The 16,954-nt window shown below is 48.8% G+C and overlaps 3 protein-coding genes and 1 pseudogene across 3 annotated transcripts in view; 2 read left to right on the top strand and 2 right to left on the bottom strand.

Annotated features, from left to right (window-relative positions):
• On the top strand, window positions 1–2,028 carry LOC146219458 (uncharacterized). Its single transcript, XM_084694360.1, has 6 exons — window positions 1–161; window positions 407–509; window positions 619–731; window positions 935–980; window positions 1,151–1,252; window positions 1,471–2,028. The coding sequence occupies exons 1-6, from the start codon at window positions 1–3 to the stop codon at window positions 2,002–2,004; spliced, it is 1,059 nt and encodes a 352-aa protein (XP_084550486.1). The 3' UTR covers window positions 2,005–2,028.
• A 62-nt stretch (window positions 2,029–2,090) lies between these two features.
• Window positions 2,091–5,339, top strand: LOC146219457 (uncharacterized). Its single transcript, XM_084695263.1, has 3 exons — window positions 2,091–2,192; window positions 2,296–2,914; window positions 5,221–5,339. Exons 2-3 carry the CDS (start codon window positions 2,311–2,313, stop codon window positions 5,337–5,339), a joined length of 723 nt encoding a protein of 240 aa, XP_084551389.1. The 5' UTR covers window positions 2,091–2,192; window positions 2,296–2,310.
• A 666-nt stretch (window positions 5,340–6,005) lies between these two features.
• On the bottom strand, window positions 6,006–6,290 carry LOC146219456 (hemopexin pseudogene; annotated as a pseudogene).
• A 7,289-nt stretch (window positions 6,291–13,579) lies between these two features.
• LOC146219453 (NACHT, LRR and PYD domains-containing protein 12-like) overlaps window positions 13,580–16,954 on the bottom strand; it is a 120,974-nt gene continuing 117,599 nt past the window's right edge. The window contains 1 exon segment of the mRNA XM_084694358.1: window positions 13,580–14,334. Coding sequence (XP_084550484.1) covers window positions 13,808–14,334 — 527 coding nt within the window. The 3' untranslated portion in view covers window positions 13,580–13,807.

The following is a 16,954-nucleotide window of genomic DNA, read 5'->3' as shown; positions in this document are numbered from 1 at the left end:
ATGAATGAATCACAGTGTCGAACATTCCATTCTAAAGTTACCATGAATATGATGTACCAAACACAGCAGAAATCATCAACACAAGACAAGCACTGCCTCTTTACAATTACAATTACACACAAGACGAAAGACAAACCAACAAATTCCTCATTCACTGCGAGGTAAGTTAACGCCTAAGAAGGTTATTGCCTACAGTATGTACAAAACAATGTACTATGTTCAAACTGTATAGGCCTATTCATGACTTTTGGTGTCTCAACAGGAGACCAGTCTCATGTAGTGTGTTTTTTTGTCCTCAAAAACAATATTTCAACACAAATAATTAGATATAAAAACATAATATTACCAAACCTGCATGCCAATGTTACTCCCTGTAGTCTTGATACAAATGTTTCTCTCCACACAGACCTGCAGCCATGAATTGGGAACTTCCCACCATTGATCCACATGCTCCTGTGAAGTTCACTGAGCTGTATAACTTTTTGACACCACCAGAATGTCTGGATGAGGTAAGATTTTGGTGATAAACCAGAACCAAATGCAACAATATCACTGTGCTTCACGACAGTGGCATTATATATGATGACTGGCATATACATTGACACAACTGTCTCCCAGAAAACAACCATGAGGCAGTTCATGTCCTTACTGGAGCAAGGAGCGGTTCCATCCTCTGTTACTCTGAAGGACATCACCAAGTGGCTCTTTGGGGAAGAATGTTTCATCAGCAAGTGAGACAGGCTTAGTCTTTCTCTCGGGAGTTACAAAATACATGTCTGTGCACATATGTGTATATGTGATTGTTGTGTGTGAATGTGTGTGTATGAGAGAGATAGAGAGAGATAGATAGAGAGAGAGAGAGGGAGGGAGAGAGAGAAAGAACAATTGTCATTCAAAAAGTGATGGTTTGCTCTTTATTTCTTCTATTTTGAAGGTGTCGGGCCTGCAATCAAGACTTGCGACAGCTGACTGCCATAAGGGTAAGAGCTTCATAGTGGACCTTGTTCACAGTACAAACTCCCAGAGAACCAAAGACTTGTATTACGGTCTCTATATTGAAGACAGTAACAGTGCAAGTTACATTAATGTATTCAAGGTGTTAGTGTGTGATTGCACAGAATTGATCTTTTGATGGTGTTTCTGTACTCAGGTCTGGTATATGAAGAGACGCGACCAGCTTCTGAAGATCCAGCAGGAGATTCTTAGAGAGACCGAGAAGGAGTGTCGTCTCTCTGGGCTGTTTGGCAGAAAGGTACGTGACAACAACCTGGTGTAGAGAAACAGTACTTCACATTCTGGAACAAAGGATTTCCTTTATTTCCCTGACTGAAAACTCTCTCTCTCTCTCTCTTTCCCTCCCTCCCTCTCTCTCTCTTTCCTCGCGCTGTCTCTTTCTCTCTTTCTCTCTATCTCTCTCTCTTTCTCTCTCTCTGTCTCTCTCTAACTCTCTTATATTTTTCTCTGGTGAAGGTCACCATGGAGGGACTTCGTAGGAGCATGAAGATGTTCAGACCGTCTGTAGAGACAGAGGTCCGACATCTGCTCTCTGGCCTTCCTCACAGCCTGATGCCCTCTCACTCCACCTCTGAGGTCCCCGGAGCTCCCAGTCTCCTGCAGGAAACTGGAGAGCTCACCCCCAGGCTGGTCACCATCACCTTCCGCCACCTGCTGGGTGGAGGTACACAGGGAGGAACCACCTGGACCTCCGTAGACGGGCTGAGGGCCAAGGCCGCCATGGAGGAGATCCGGTGGCTGCTGAAGGACACCGTCACCTCTGTCCTGGCTCCGTACTGGGACGTCCCGATGCACAAGATTGTGTTCATCACCTCAGCTCTGGCCCGGGATGTGGTGAAGGCTGTCTTTGACAGGTTTGAGGTGGAGTCTACCACTTTCTGCCTGCTGAATGACAGCTATAACCTGCATGCTCTGGAGGCAACCAGGAAGGTGGTCGATGAGTTGGCAAGGGGGAACAAGGTCATTGTGTTTTCAGTCTGCAGCTTATAGATGTCAAAATCACTCACATTTCACGTTTCTCTCACGACAGCTCCAGAACAGGTGGGCATAAACTAGCTCTTAAACTTAGTCTCACTGTTTGAACTGTCTATCAACAGGGTCATAACAAGCCAGGTGCTGAGAGCTCCTTCAGCATCAAGGAGAGCATCACCGTGGCCACTGATCCCCAGGCAGAAAAGGTGAAGAAAGCAGATTGATTCATAGTTGGCTTTGGGTTCAGGGTAATCGTGACCAAATGGGAGATTGTTTTCAATGGCAACTGAACCTTAATTCTCCCTCCAGTCTTGGTCTGCCTCAATGGAGAAAGGCCTCACCATCAAGGCCATCATCCAGGACCAGAAGGACATCAAGGCCCTGGCCAGTGATGGAGGAGACATGAAGACCAGTCAGACCAGACATCTGACTGCATCTCAGCTGTCCACAGCTTCTCTGGCTGAGTCTGGCCTCAAACTCACCCTAAGGGAGGCTGAGGCTCATGCTGCTGAGGGGAAGCTGGAAAGAGGCAAGGCCTCAAAGCTGGCCCTAGAGGCTGGCCTCACCAGCACCAAGACCCTGGCCCTACAAGCTGGTCTCACCAGCACCAAGACCCTGGATCTAGAGGCTGGCCTCACCAACACCAAGATCTTGGCCCTAGAGGCTGGCCTTACCAGCACCACAACCCTGGATCTAGAGGCTGGCCTCACCAGCACCAAGACCCTGGATCTAGAGGCTGGCCTCACCAGCACCAAGACCCTAGATCTAGAGGCTGGCCTCACCAGCACCAAGACCCTAGATCTAGAGACTGGCCTCGCCCGCACCAAGACCCTGGATCTAGAAGCTGGCCTCATCAGCACCAAGACCCTGGATCTAGAGGCTGGCCTCACCAGCACCAAGACTTTGGCCCTAGAAACTGGCCTCACCAGCACCAAGACCCTGGATCTAGAGGCTGGCCTCACCAGCACCAAGACCTTGGCCTTAGAAGCTGGCCTCACCAGCACCAAGACCCTGGCCCTAGAAGCTGGCCTTACCAGCACCACAACCCTGGATCTAGAGGCTGGCCTCACCAGCACCAAGACCCTGGATCTAGAGGCTGGCCTCACCAGCACCAAGACCCTAGATCTAGAGGCTGGCCTCACCAGCACCAAGACCCTAGATCTAGAGGCTGGCCTCGCCCGCACCAAGACCCTGGATCTAGAAGCTGGCCTCACCAGCACCAAGACCCTGGATCTAGAGGCTGGCCTCACCAGCACCAAGACCCTGGCCATAGAAGCTGGCCTCACCAGCACCAAGACCCTGGATCTAGAGGCTGGCCTCACCAGCACCAAGACCTTGGCCTTAGAAGCTGGCCTCACCAGCACCAAGACCCTGGCCCTAGAAGCTGGCCTCAACAGCACCAAGACCCTGGATCTAGAGGCTGGCCTCACCAGAAACAAGACCCCAGATCTAGAGGCTGGCCTCACCAGCACCAAGACCCTGGATCTAGAGGCTGGCCTCACCAGCACCAAGACCCTGGATCTAGAGGCTGGCCTCACCAGCACCAAGACCTTGGCCTTAGAAGCTGGCCTCACCAGCACCAAAACCCTGGGTCTAGAGGCTGGCCTCATGAGCACCAAGACCCTGGATCTAGATGCTGGCCTCACCAGCACCAAGACCCTGGATCTAGAGGCTGGCCTCACCAGCACCAAAACCCTGGCCATAGAAGCTGGCCTCACCAGCACCAAGACCGTGGCCCTAGAAGCTGGCCTCACCAGCACCAAAACCCTGGATCTAGAGGCTGGCCTCACCAGCACCAAGACCTTGGATCTAGAGGCTGGCCTCACCAGCACCAAGACCTTGGATCTAGAGGCTGGCCTCACCAGCACCAAAACCCTGGCCATAGAAGCTGGCCTCACCAGCACCAAGACCCTGGATCTAGAAGCTGGCCTCACCAGCACCAAGACCCTGGATCTAGAGGCTGGCCTCACCAGCACCAAGACCCTGGCCATAGAAGCTGGCCTCACCAGCACCAAGACCCTGGATCTAGAGGCTGGCCTCACCAGCACCAAGACCTTGGCCTTAGAAGCTGGCCTCACCAGCACCAAGACCCTGGCCCTAGAAGCTGGCCTCAACAGCACCAAGACCCTGGATCTAGAGGCTGGCCTCACCAGAAACAAGACCCCAGATCTAGAGGCTGGCCTCACCAGCACCAAGACCCTGGATCTAGAGGCTGGCCTCACCAGCACCAAGACCCTGGATCTAGAGGCTGGCCTCACCAGCACCAAGACCTTGGCCTTAGAAGCTGGCCTCACCAGCACCAAAACCCTGGGTCTAGAGGCTGGCCTCATGAGCACCAAGACCCTGGATCTAGATGCTGGCCTCACCAGCACCAAGACCCTGGATCTAGAGGCTGGCCTCACCAGCACCAAAACCCTGGCCATAGAAGCTGGCCTCACCAGCACCAAGACCGTGGCCCTAGAAGCTGGCCTCACCAGCACCAAAACCCTGGATCTAGAGGCTGGCCTCACCAGCACCAAGACCTTGGATCTAGAGGCTGGCCTCACCAGCACCAAGACCTTGGATCTAGAGGCTGGCCTCACCAGCACCAAAACCCTGGCCATAGAAGCTGGCCTCACCAGCACCAAGACCCTGGATCTAGAGGCTGGCCTCACCAGCACCAAGACCCTGGATCTAGAAGCTGGCCTCACCAGAAACAAGACCCTGGATCTAGAGGCTGGCCTCACAAGCAGCAAGACAGTGGCCCTAGAAGCTGGCCTCACCAGTACCAAGACCCTGGATCTAGAGGCTGGCCTCACCAGCAGCAAGACCCAGGATGGAGCTTCTGCCAAGATGCTGTTGCTTCTAGAAGATGAGCCACTGCTGAGCATCCATGGTTTCTTCCCTCAGGAGGCTCCAAGACTCCTCATGGTGTGAACATGACATCATTCTTTTGTTGACAAGTTTCATCAGACTGAATATTACCATTGCACATGTGGTATAAATATACTTCAGTTTGGAAGTTGATGCCATTGCTCTACAGTATAGTTTATGGTCTTACATGCTTAGTATTGTCTGTTCACAGACCAGTGAGGTCCCAGCTGACGTGGATCAGGAGAGCTGCATTGGTGAGTACCTTCTCAGCTACCAGGAAGCTACATGCACACGTTCTACTACATACACACTTCTCAGATATACCAGGAAGCTGTGTGGAGAACATGCAGATACAGTGTTAATGCAGGTTTTCTTCCTCAGTGGGCGGACAGCAGGAGAAGGATGGAGGGGAGGAGATAAGGGGGGGGATGAGAGGATTCCTCCGTCGAATGAGGAAGCTCTTTACCTGCTGCTCTGCCTCCTCAGAAGAGGAGGACTAGAGAGGCTCCCCAACAGTGAGAGGGACCTGAGGACCAGGCAATATCATCAATATGGACCCCTTGGACAGAACCTGTGTTCATCACAGAGCCTGAGCACAAAATAAAATATGATTTGAAGCCATGTCTTTTTTTGTGGTTGACTTTTTCTTTATGGGGATTTACTGAAAATGGCGTGTTTGTCAGTGTTCATTATTTTGATTTACAAATATACAAATACATATACATAAAAATGAAAATATATAGTGTCTGCTACACTAGGGTCCAAACAATTTAAGTACAGCATTCAAACATTTGAACATTAAAGTTCAAATGTGGCATCATTTCAATGTAAATGTTTTGTAACACGGCGCACAATGCAGCTGACCAGAAGCCCTTTTAGACTCTCCATGTGGTTCAATCCTTCAATGAAAAAGACACACAAACCCAAGCACCTTAGAACCCTGCAGAGCATTCCATAAGAGAGCCAGAGGCAGGGGACAGAGAAACAGCATGAAGGAGGCTTGAGACAGATCAGAGGTAACAGAACATAACATGTCTACTGCAGGTTTTAGGCAAAGTACATCTTGTATGTGAACACCAGGGTGCCTGTGTTGAAAGAAAGATCTGGTGAAATTAAGACCCGCTTCCATTGTAGGTTTGTTGTTTTGTGGACATTGTGGATGTCAGCTAGTGGTCACAGCCAAACAGCTCCAGGGAAACCCTGTGCTGTTCCAGAAGGGCCTGGGCCATGAGCATGACCTTGACGCTCTCAAAGTGGTAGCAGTGGTGGCCCACAATGACCTTGACACTCTCAAAGTGGTCATTGTGGGCCACAGGCCGTCAGGACAACACATGCCCGCGTCAACCTTCCTGAAGAGGGTGAAAGAAGCGACTTTCACAGGAACACAGGGGCTGTCCATTAGGTCTGTGTCGTAGACGGTTTGACCTCTAAGGAGGCAGGAGGATGGTCATGGGAAAGCAGCAAGAGGGCTCAGAAGACCCAGTGGTGATCAAAGTTCCATCGTGTGAACATATCAATGGGGTCTTATACATCACTCTCATTGCTCCGGATAGCAGCTCCAGGAAAAACCTGTGCTGTTCCGGAAGGGCCCGGGCCATGAGCATGGTCACTGGTGTGGGGAGGAGGGAGAGCGCTGTTGTGCTGTAGCAGATTAGAGCTACCAAAATGAAGTGTCAACTTGACTCTTTTAGCAGCGAGCCATTTCAACCTTGATATATTCATATGTGAAATCAACATGATAAAAGTTATGGCATTGTGTGACGTGGTTCAAAAGTGTTGCAATCTAGATAGACTTTACAGTCTATAAAAAACATAATTAAGAACAAACTAGAAGTCAATGTGTTTGACGATGGTGATTCAATATGCTCCCTGATGGTTTGTGCATTAGCTGTGCGTGTGTGGTCTGCCCCCTAGTGGATTGCTGGTGGAACTGCAGGTGATCGTGCTGCCTCCAGCCAAGCTGGTACAGAACATAGTTCTGCTGCTGTCAGGAACATGCTAGGTAGCAGTACAAGTCACTGGAGAGGCTAATGCTTCAGAGGCGATCCTGAGGTTTATCAACTGTAAAATGAAGGCAGTCTGCATTGACACTGAGCACACATAGAAGCAAGCCATGTAACCATACGTTTTATTCAATCGTCTTGAGGCAACAATAGTTGTTTGACCATACACCGGTTGACCATAAACTAAAGTTTAAGGTAAAGAGACGAGAAGACCCAAACTCATGTTCTCCTGTTCAACCAAACTCCAGACTCCACGCTCAGGAGACTCACAAGCCTTCATGTCGGCTTCCTCGGTTCACCTGGTGAGCAGAAACCAATTACTGCTGATATCATTCACCTGTCTTATTGTAGGGACAGTTCCTTCCTGACGGAGGGTTTTAGTCCTTACATGTATGAGGTAAATATCCTGTTAATATCTTTCTTAATTTTATAGTGCTCAAAAGGTATCTCACTTTGAAGGGACAATATTTGCACATGTAAAGGAGCTGTACATTGCTGAAACAAAGAGAAACTCAAGAAAAGCACAATAACATGTCTGATCAAATACATCAATAATCACAATAAATATGAACCTGAGGACCAACCAAACCAACTGATCTGCTGACTGAAGGTTCACCACCACAGAGAACTCTACTGACAGAGTAGCTGACTGAAGGTTCACCACCACAGAGAACTCTACTGACAGAGTAGCTGACTGAAGGTTCACCACCACAGAGAACTCTACTGACAGAGTAGCTGACTGAAGGTTCACCACCACAGAGAACTCTACTGACAGAGTAGCTGACTGAAGGATCACCACCACAGAGAACTCTACTGACAGAGTAGCTGACTGAAGGTTCACCACCACAGAGAACTCTACTGACAGAGTAGCTGACTGAAGGATCACCACCACAGAGAACTCAACTGACAGAGTAGCTGACCACATGAAGAAAGGAGACACACAAAGGGGAGGAGACCAACAATAACAAACACAAGACTGACAAGCTGGGATACCACAGGTGACTGTGTCACACTGGTGACACGTTTCCTCCACACCCTCCTCCAACTCCTCTTCCTACCCACCCTCCTCCTTCTTCACACCCTCCCCCCCACCCTCCTCTCCCTCCCTCCTCCTCTTCCTCCCTCCTCCTCCCCACCCTCCTCTTCCTCTCCTCCTCCTCCTTCACACCCTCCCCCTCCCCCCTACCCTCCTCTCCTCTCCTCCCTCCTCTCCCTCCCTCCTCCTCCCCACCCTCCTCTTCCTCTCCTCCTCCTCCTCCTCTCCTCCCTTGTTCCCTGCATCTCTCTCCAAAGAGCTCATGGACTCTGGCACAGACACTTGAAGCCTCAAGCCTTCCTGGGTCCAGGTGTGTCCACTGAGTCCTGATGAGCCCCCAGCATCCCACCCACCAGTCCTGATGAGCCCCCAGCATCCCACCCACCAGTCCTGATGAGCCCCCAGCATCCCACCCACCAGTCCAGATGAGCCCCCAGCATCCCACCCACCAGTCCTAATGAGCCCCCAGCATCCCACCCACCAGTCCAGATGAGCCCCCAGCATCCCACCCACCAGTCCTGATGAGCCCCCAGCATCCCACCCACCAGTCCAGATGAGCCCCCAGCATCCCACCCACCAGTCCAGATGAGCCCCCAGCATCCCACCCACCAGTCCTGATGAGCCCCCAGCATCCCACCCACCAGTCCAGATGAGCCCCCAGCATCCCACCCACCAGTCCTGATGAGCCCCCAGCATCCCACCCACCAGTTCTTATGAGCCCCCAGCATCCCACCCACCAGTCCTGATGAGCCCCCAGCATCCCACCCACCAGTCCAGATGAGCCCCCAGCATCCCACCCACCAGTTCTTATGAGCCCCCAGCATCCCACCCACCAGTCCTGATGAGCCCCCAGCATCCCACCCACCAGTCCTGATGAGCCCCCAGCATCCCACCCACCAGTCCTGATGAGCCCCCAGCATCCCACCCACCAGTCCTGGGCAGCATGGTCGCACAGGGAAGGGGAGGGCTGTCACTCCAGGCCTAGAGATATCCTGTACCCTGGTGAGCAGTTTGAGGAAAAACATTATTTAACCTGTTTGTGTGTTTCATTAATAAATGCCCAGTTCTACTCAAGTTGGTCATATTGGAAAGTCTGGTTTTATGAGGTATGAAAGGTATTGCTACATTGTAGCCATGATACAGGTAAATGTTTTTCATTTCCATGTTTGTGTTTGCAATATCTGTGGGTGTGTGTGAACCATATACAGTCCATGGTGTGAACAACTATTGTTTTACCTGAACTCTTTTATGTATGATAAGATGGGGGTTGGTTATTTGAAAATTGATCAATCTGCATCAAGACCAGATAGAGATGGATTCATTTTAACATTTTTTAAACATGACTTCTCTGGAGAACTCTTGTGTCCCTCCTTAGAGCAGCAGAACTATGTACTGTTGATGCTTGGCTAGAGGCAGCACTCACCTGCAGTTCCACCAGTGATCCACTAGGGGGCCACTGATGCACACCTGAAGCATAAAGAAGTAGGGAGCAGATTAGCACACCATTTCTAAATGCTGTGACTGCTAATTGTTTTTCATTACGTGTTTTATAGAATGTGAAGTTTATATAGAGCACAACCCCTTTGATCCATGTCATAAAATGCCATAACTATTCTACTATTGATTTAACATACTTCCGTGTTCCCAGCATAGACCTACTGACACTACTGTATCAGGGTTGAAATTGCTCACTAAAGAGTCAAGGTGCCACTGCATTTTGGTCACTTCAAACAGCGCTCTCTCCCCCTCCCCACAGCAGTGAGTTATCATGGAGGGAGTCAGCAGGAGGAATGTGCTCTCTCTGAGACTCCTGGATCTCCTCCCACCCAGCAGGGAGCCCCTCCTGCCCTGACAACACTGAGCTGACCACTCTGGGGGAGCTCTGCCTCCCTGCTCCTCCTCCCTCGGTTTCAAACCTCCTTCCATCTTCTTTCAGCAGTCGGCTCTTTCCAGTTCCTCCTGGGCTCTTTCTCCCCACTTTGGGTTTCTTCTTTCTTCATTCATTTCCATGTAGTCATTTAGCAGACGCTCTTATCCAGAGCGACTTACATTAAGTACAGGGAAATTGCTCCCGAGGCAAAGTAGGGTGAAGTGCCTTGCCCAAGGACACAAGGTCATATTGCACGGCCAGGAATTGAACCGGCAACCTTCTGATGAATAGCCCGATTCCCTAACCGCTCAGCCATCTGACCCCCCTTCTTCCATCCTAAACCCCACGTCCATCTGCTGGGCGAGGACGCCGCCTGCATCTCCTCCATCCTCCTCACCCAGTGTGTGGACGCCCAGGGCCGCTGCGCTCCTGTTTGCTCTCCTAAGTTGGTTGAAAACAAGATTTGAAGATGCTTCTAAAAGGGTAAAGCTGGCCTTTGGTGTGTGACATCTCCCTACTGTTGTGTGTGGCTCTGACTGGATGGCGATTCATTTCACACACAATGGCGATTCAATTCACATTAAGGATGGGGGTGGAGTGGAGGGAGTCATGTGAAGATATTGTTCTCTCTTTAGCATTGTGACTTCAAGGCTTTTACGACGGTGAGATAGTAAAGTCAAAAAAGACGACATCATGTATTATGTGTAGACATGAGTTACATGAGATCTGATGTGGGAGATTGTTCATGAAAAACTACAGAGAACAATAAAGAAACTGTCTAACCCTCTGTCATTCTACAGAGGGATACAAGAGAGGACTGGAGGCTGTGTAGCTCTAGAATCAGACATGGTAGCAGTGTGTGGTCATGTGACCTGTATACAGACCTGGTAGCAGTGTCTGGTCATGTGACCTGTATACAGACCTGGTAGCAGTGTCTGGTCATGTGACCTGTATACAGACATGGTAGCAGTGTCTGGTCATGTGACCTGTATACAGACATGGTAGCAGTGTCTGGTCATGTGACCTGTATACAGACATGGAGCAGTAGGTGTGTTCGACTTCATGCAGCACCGGCGTCGCCTGCAGCCGCCTGCAGCCCGGCTGACTTGAAGCAGCCAATGGCATTCTCAGCTTCAAGGCAGCCGGCTGCAGCCAACTGTCGGCGCCGCCGTTGCTGCATGAAGTCGAACACACCTAGTGTCTGGTCATGGGGACTGACTGCATGACTGTTTCATATTAAAGCACAACAACACTGGTGCACACAAGACCACACACACACACACACATGCATATATGCACATACACACACACACACACACACACACAACAAAACAACACACTGGCTCACTTGCACACAGCCTTCCACCAAGTTGATCCATCCCCTGACCTCATGTGCTCCATCCCTCTTGGCTAGGGAGTGATGAATGTCCTGATGTGCAGAGGGGAGCTTCTCCAGTACCTGGGCTCTGTCTCTGGGAACCACTGTGTTTGTCCACCATGACGAGTGTCTCCTCAACACAGAGAGAGGCTCTGGTGGCTCAGCAGAGCGGGGCTGTGACTGGAGCTCTTCTTCTCTGCTCAGGTTCCTCCACAGCTGCATGTCTCTGTCTGGCTCTCTTGCTGCTCTCAGCCTCTGAGGAATGTCGCCCCCCAGTGGTGTGGAGAGGACATTGTGGATCTTTAGTCTCAGAGGTCCCTCACTTCCAGTGTGTCAGTGAGAGGAACGCCCTGGATCTGGCTTTAGTGCATGGACACTGGTTTAGACTTCTGCACACCATATTGATGTTAAATACATGGTGACACACAGAAAGGTGGAGGTCACATCAGATAACAATCCTTCTGTTGTCGTCCTGTGAAAAAGCCTTTGTCCTCCAGACACAGAGCGCTGAAGGGATGGAAATGAGTGAATGGTCAGAACCAGGAAGAGGAGAGGAAGAGAGGATCCAAGGTAGAAGGAGTTACACCCCCGCCCCTACAAACACCCGTCTTTATCACTCACAGTGAGTTAGAGGAGGTGGTGGTAGAGAGGAGGTGGTGGTAGAGAGGAGGTGGTGGTAGAGAGGAGGTGGTGATAGAGAGGAGGTGGTGGTAGAGAGGAGGTGGTGGGTAGAGAGGAGGTGGTGGTAGAGAGGAGGTGGTGGTAGAGAGGAGGTGTTGGTAGAGAGGAGGTGGTGGGTAGAGAGGAGGTGGTGGTAGAGAGGAGGTGGTGGTAGAGAGGAGGTGGTGGTAGAGAGGAGGTGGTGGGTAGAGAGGAGGTGGTGGTAGAGAGGAGGTGGTGGGTAGAGAGGAGGTGGTGGTAGAGACAACATTTTAGCTACCTCAATGACCAGCCACCTCCCCTGGATTCAAATCCCACAGACTGGTGGAAAAACTACTCAGAAAGATACCCAAGATAAATTGGCACAGTGCAATCCAAGTACACCTGCGACCTCCGTTCCGTCTGAACAAGTTTTTTCAGCTGCTGGACTGACAGTGAATTGACTCGCACACGTCTTACCCGAGAACATGTGAATATGTTGATTTTCATGAGAAAAAAAAACAGATGGGCCTGTGATTGGTAAATCCGTCTGATGGCATAATGCGCAGTGAAAAATAAAGCTGACTCCAAAATGGCGCATTTCCTTAATATTTTTTTGAAATATCAGTCCTGTTGTGTGCGTGTTTGACCTTAATGCATAGGGGGTGATGGGTGGGGGGAAAACCATGGGGGGAAGGGGGAGTGACGTCATGCCTTAGCAAATAATCGATTAATTGTTCAACGTTATTAATAGTCGAACATGAAAACTTCCCATCCCTAACAGTGTATATTCAAGTGGGTAATAGTGTGTGTGTGTGTACATGTGTGTGTGTGTACATGTGCAGGGCTCGACAATGACGATGGCCCGGGGCCAGTAAAAAGTAACATTGGGACAGTTAAACTAGCAACTCACTGGCCCGATCGGGCCACTGCAAATTATTGATTGAAAAAAAAATTTGCATTGTAAAAGTTAACATCCTTCATATGTTTTGCTGCTTTATCTGCTAAATGCATAAATAACTTTGCAGCTCGTGGGGCGCACAGTTGGCAAATCAAGAGTTGAGGATTGACGAGTGGTTGTCAAATTGTAATTCTCTAATTTCGATACATTTTTTAACAACTGGCGCGAGACTGGCGCGAGACAATAAAGTGAAGATGGCAGCAAAGTAGAGCTACGAGCTCAAACGGAAGCAACTTTTTTTATGGAATGAAGATGCATTGTGTCGTTTGTCCCCGTATAAAGCAGACAAAAGTGGATATTTTTACATTTTACAGAGGCACCGACAATTTTCGAAAACAATACCTGACCAGCCATGCTAGCAGTAGCAGACAGCACCTGGTTTGCGTGGCAGCTAAGCGGATGGTTGACAATCCATCTTCCAGGCCGTTGACTATGCTGGTCAGGAATTTCAATGTAGATGCCCATCGTGTTATTGCACGACTTATAACAACAGCATATCACGTAATTAAGACGGGCCAGCCGTTCTCCTCGTTCCGCCAGACTATTGAACTGCAGCGGAAGAATGGTGTCAACTTGGGTACTTAGTATCATACTGATGAAATGCTATGGAAGCTTTTATATATTAGGTTTCAGTTGTGCAGAGAGATTAGATAAATTACAACTTTGAGGGGTGGGGGGGGGGGGCAGTAAAAATTGTCTCGGGGCCAGTAAGTTTCAAACCCCCTGGCCCGGTAGGCACTGCCCGGTAGGGCCAGTGCCAAAATGTTTTAATGTTGAGCCCTGATGTGTGTGTGTGTGTGTGTAGGACCACTGGGTCACCTACGAACACACAGCATGTCTTCTATAATCCTGTATAAAACATCTTTATTTCTCCTTATTTAGGCAGTCAGACAATATTTAGTTAATCACATTCAGTGGAACAGAGATCAAAGGGAGGATTGTTGTTTGTCAACAATGAAAACAAAACAAACATTCAACACACACCAATATTTACTAACACTCTGGGATATCAATTACAACTGTATACAGTTCAATCTTCAATCACATCTATGTGAGCACAGTGTGTGAGAGTGTGTGTGGGCTATTCTACCTGACACAGGGACACTGAGGAGCCAACCCAGAACCCAGGATAGAGGGGCTCAGTGAATGTGCTGTGGAATGTGTGCAGGTGGGTCAGTGTGTCAGAGGAGACTGTGTAGAAGGACAGAGTGCTGGCCGGCCAGTCCAGATACACTCCTACTCTGTGGGAGCTGGAGGGGGGGACAGGTATGACAGTTCTCTTCTTATTGTGACAGGCAGAGAAACTGTTATCATGACACTCCAGACTCCAGGACTTGTTATTGGATCCGAGCTCACAGTCACCCACTCCTCCCCTGGTGATTCCTTTATATGTCACTGCTATATAAACCCATCCTCCACTCCTCTCTGCCTCCCAGTAACAGCGCCCAGACAGACCCTCTCTACACAGCACCTGTGGATAGTACTCAAATCTCTCTGGGTGATCAGGATATGGCTGCTTCTTTCTCCTCCATGTCACCTTTCTGTTCTCCTCAGACAGAGAGAGTTTTCTGTGTGCTGTGTTAGGGTCCAGTGTGAGCTCACAGGCATCTGATGGGGGAGACCAAGACACAATATATTACTGATCATTATCATTCACATTAGAATGTCTCCCTCTTCCTGCCCTCCCCCTTTCATTCTCTCTCCCCCCCCCAGGGCTCGACAATAACGATGGCCCGGGGCCAGTAAAAAGTAACGTCGGGACAGTTAAACTAGCAACTCACTGGCCCGATCGGGCCACTGCAAATTATTGATTGAAAAAAAATGTGCATTGTAAAAGTTTACATCCTTCATATGTTTTGCTGCTTTATCTGCTCAATGCATAAATAACTTTGCAGCTCGTGGGGCGCACAGTTGGCAAATCAAGAGTTGAGGAGTGACGAGTGGTTGTCAAATTGTAATTCTCTAATCTCGATAAATGTTTTAACAACTGGCGCGAGACTGGCGCGAGACAATAAAGTGAAGATGGCAGCAAAGTAGAGCTACGAGCTCAAACGGAAGCAACCTTTTTTTATGGAACGAAGATGCACTGTGTCATTTGTCGTATGTTCCCGTCTTAAGCAGACAAAAGTGGACATTTTTACATTTTACAGAGGCACCGACAATTTTCGAAAACAATAGGCTACCTGACCAGCCATGCTAGCAGTAGCAGACAGCACCTGGTTTGCGTGACAGCTAAGCGGATGGTTGACAATCCATCTTCCAGGCTGTTGACTATGCTGGTCAGGAATTTCAATGTAGATGCCCATCGTGTTATTGCACGACTTATAACAACGGCATATCATGTAATTAAGACGGGCCAGCCGTTCGCCTCGTTCCAACATTCTATTGAACTGCAGCAGAAGAATGGTGTCGACTTGGGTACTTAGTATCATACTGATGAAATGCTATGGAAGCTTTTATATATTAGCATTGAGGGACCAGAAGTTTCAGTTGTGCAGAGAGATGGCTGTCAGCAGGGAAGAGAGCACGTCACGTTTGAGGTTAAAAGTCAATTGTTTTGCAGACTATTACCTTTTTATTTTTGTATCACTAGAAATGTGAATAAATTTTTGTTCTTTTTATATCCAGGATGTGTTTAATAAATGGTTAAACATGTTAACAGAATAACACAACTTATAAGTCTTTGGTTTTGGTGTAACAATGAGAAATTACATAGGGGGGGCCAGTAAAAATTGTCTTGGGGCCAGTAAGTTTCAAACCCACCAAAAAATGTTAATGTTGAGCCATGTGGACTCTTGTCTCATCTGGGTCTCATTTATCTGACGTCATTCGTCGCGATTCGCATACCTGCCAGAGCAAAATGGATGAGGGTGGTTGTGAGATCGTCCTTAAAAAGTGTTTTAAAAGCTGAGATATGGAACTTCATTTGGGATTTTACCAACAGGCTGAGAAGCACAAACTGGATACATCGCATGCGATATGCAAAGCCTGTCACACCAAAATTAAATACGTTGGGAACACTTTAAGAATCACGTTCAACTCTGGGCCAGCAACTCGGAGGATTGATGCAACTCTGTTTTCAATACTGCTAATAATGCTGTCTGTTGTGTTCAGACTTTGTTAAAGGTCAGCCTGCTTTTGGTCCCCCAGTGGCTAGAAATGTCGATAGGTGTAAACCAAGCCCTGGGTATTCTTCTCCGCCTTTGAGAAAATTAAAGCTCAAATGCTCGGTTTGAAAATCTCCTCCTTGTGACGTCACAAAGAGGAAGCTTACCTCCCCTCTCTCTGCTTTGCCCGCCCAGATAATCTGGCCCGCCCATGAGACACTGAGCTATTACCTTGCAAGTGTTTTTATACTCGAAAGACATGGCTTGCAAACGAACTAAGCATTACATTTACTCAGTTTGGATGTAGTAAAGTATTTTTACAGTTCATTCATCCGAGCCTCAAGACCCAGTGTCTTCATTTTATTTTCTCTGGAAATGCGCCAACACAACTTCCCAAAGTTTTGTATGTCTGCGCCAAACATTTCAGCCACGACTGTTTCCTCAACTTCAGCTAATACAAAGCTGGCATGCTGAAATAAAATTCTGGAGCAGTACTAACTCTGCTTGGTCCAGCTACAAACCTCGGACAAGTAAGTTAACTAACGCTATATCATTTTGTTGCTTTACTGTATATGGTTAGCGAGCTTGCTACCCTTAGAATGTGGCTTTAACATTAGCTCTGCAGCTAACAGCTGAGTTACTGTTGCTAATGTAAAGGTAGATAGCATCAAGTATGTGTGTGAATACACATGCTGTAATGCGAGTGTTGTATACTTCTTTGTTATTTGGATAACCATTCTGCTGTTGTTATGGCGCGCGATATCCGCTATTCCCCTCATTGAAATGACTATGAGTGTGCACCTCTGCAAACCAGCGCAATCAGATGAGAATTGGGAAAATTTGAGGCATCTTACAGCAACGGGGCTATGTCAAAATACAAAAACGGGGCAAGTTCAGGTTGGGATGGTTAATTTTTCACTTCCGGACGGTACTGGACAGTGAGAAACAAAGTTCTTTGCGAGCCCTGGGGGTGGAATTGGAGGAGGGGAGGGGTGAGAGGAGAGAACGGCCTAAATACGCTGTTTTAGTAAGACAGACAGCTATATCATCGAGCCTTCAGCATTAATGCCGTAGCTAAAGGTATGTTCCTGCATATATGGTAGGTACCTGCACATGCAGAA

Source organism: Hypomesus nipponensis, chromosome 28, assembly GCF_054491055.1.
Source record: "Hypomesus nipponensis isolate SF chromosome 28, ASM5449105v1, whole genome shotgun sequence".
Lineage (NCBI taxonomy): Eukaryota > Metazoa > Chordata > Actinopteri > Osmeriformes > Osmeridae > Hypomesus > Hypomesus nipponensis.
The sequence above is the reverse complement of the archived record's forward strand: the minus strand, read 5'-3'. Positions and strand labels throughout refer to the sequence as shown.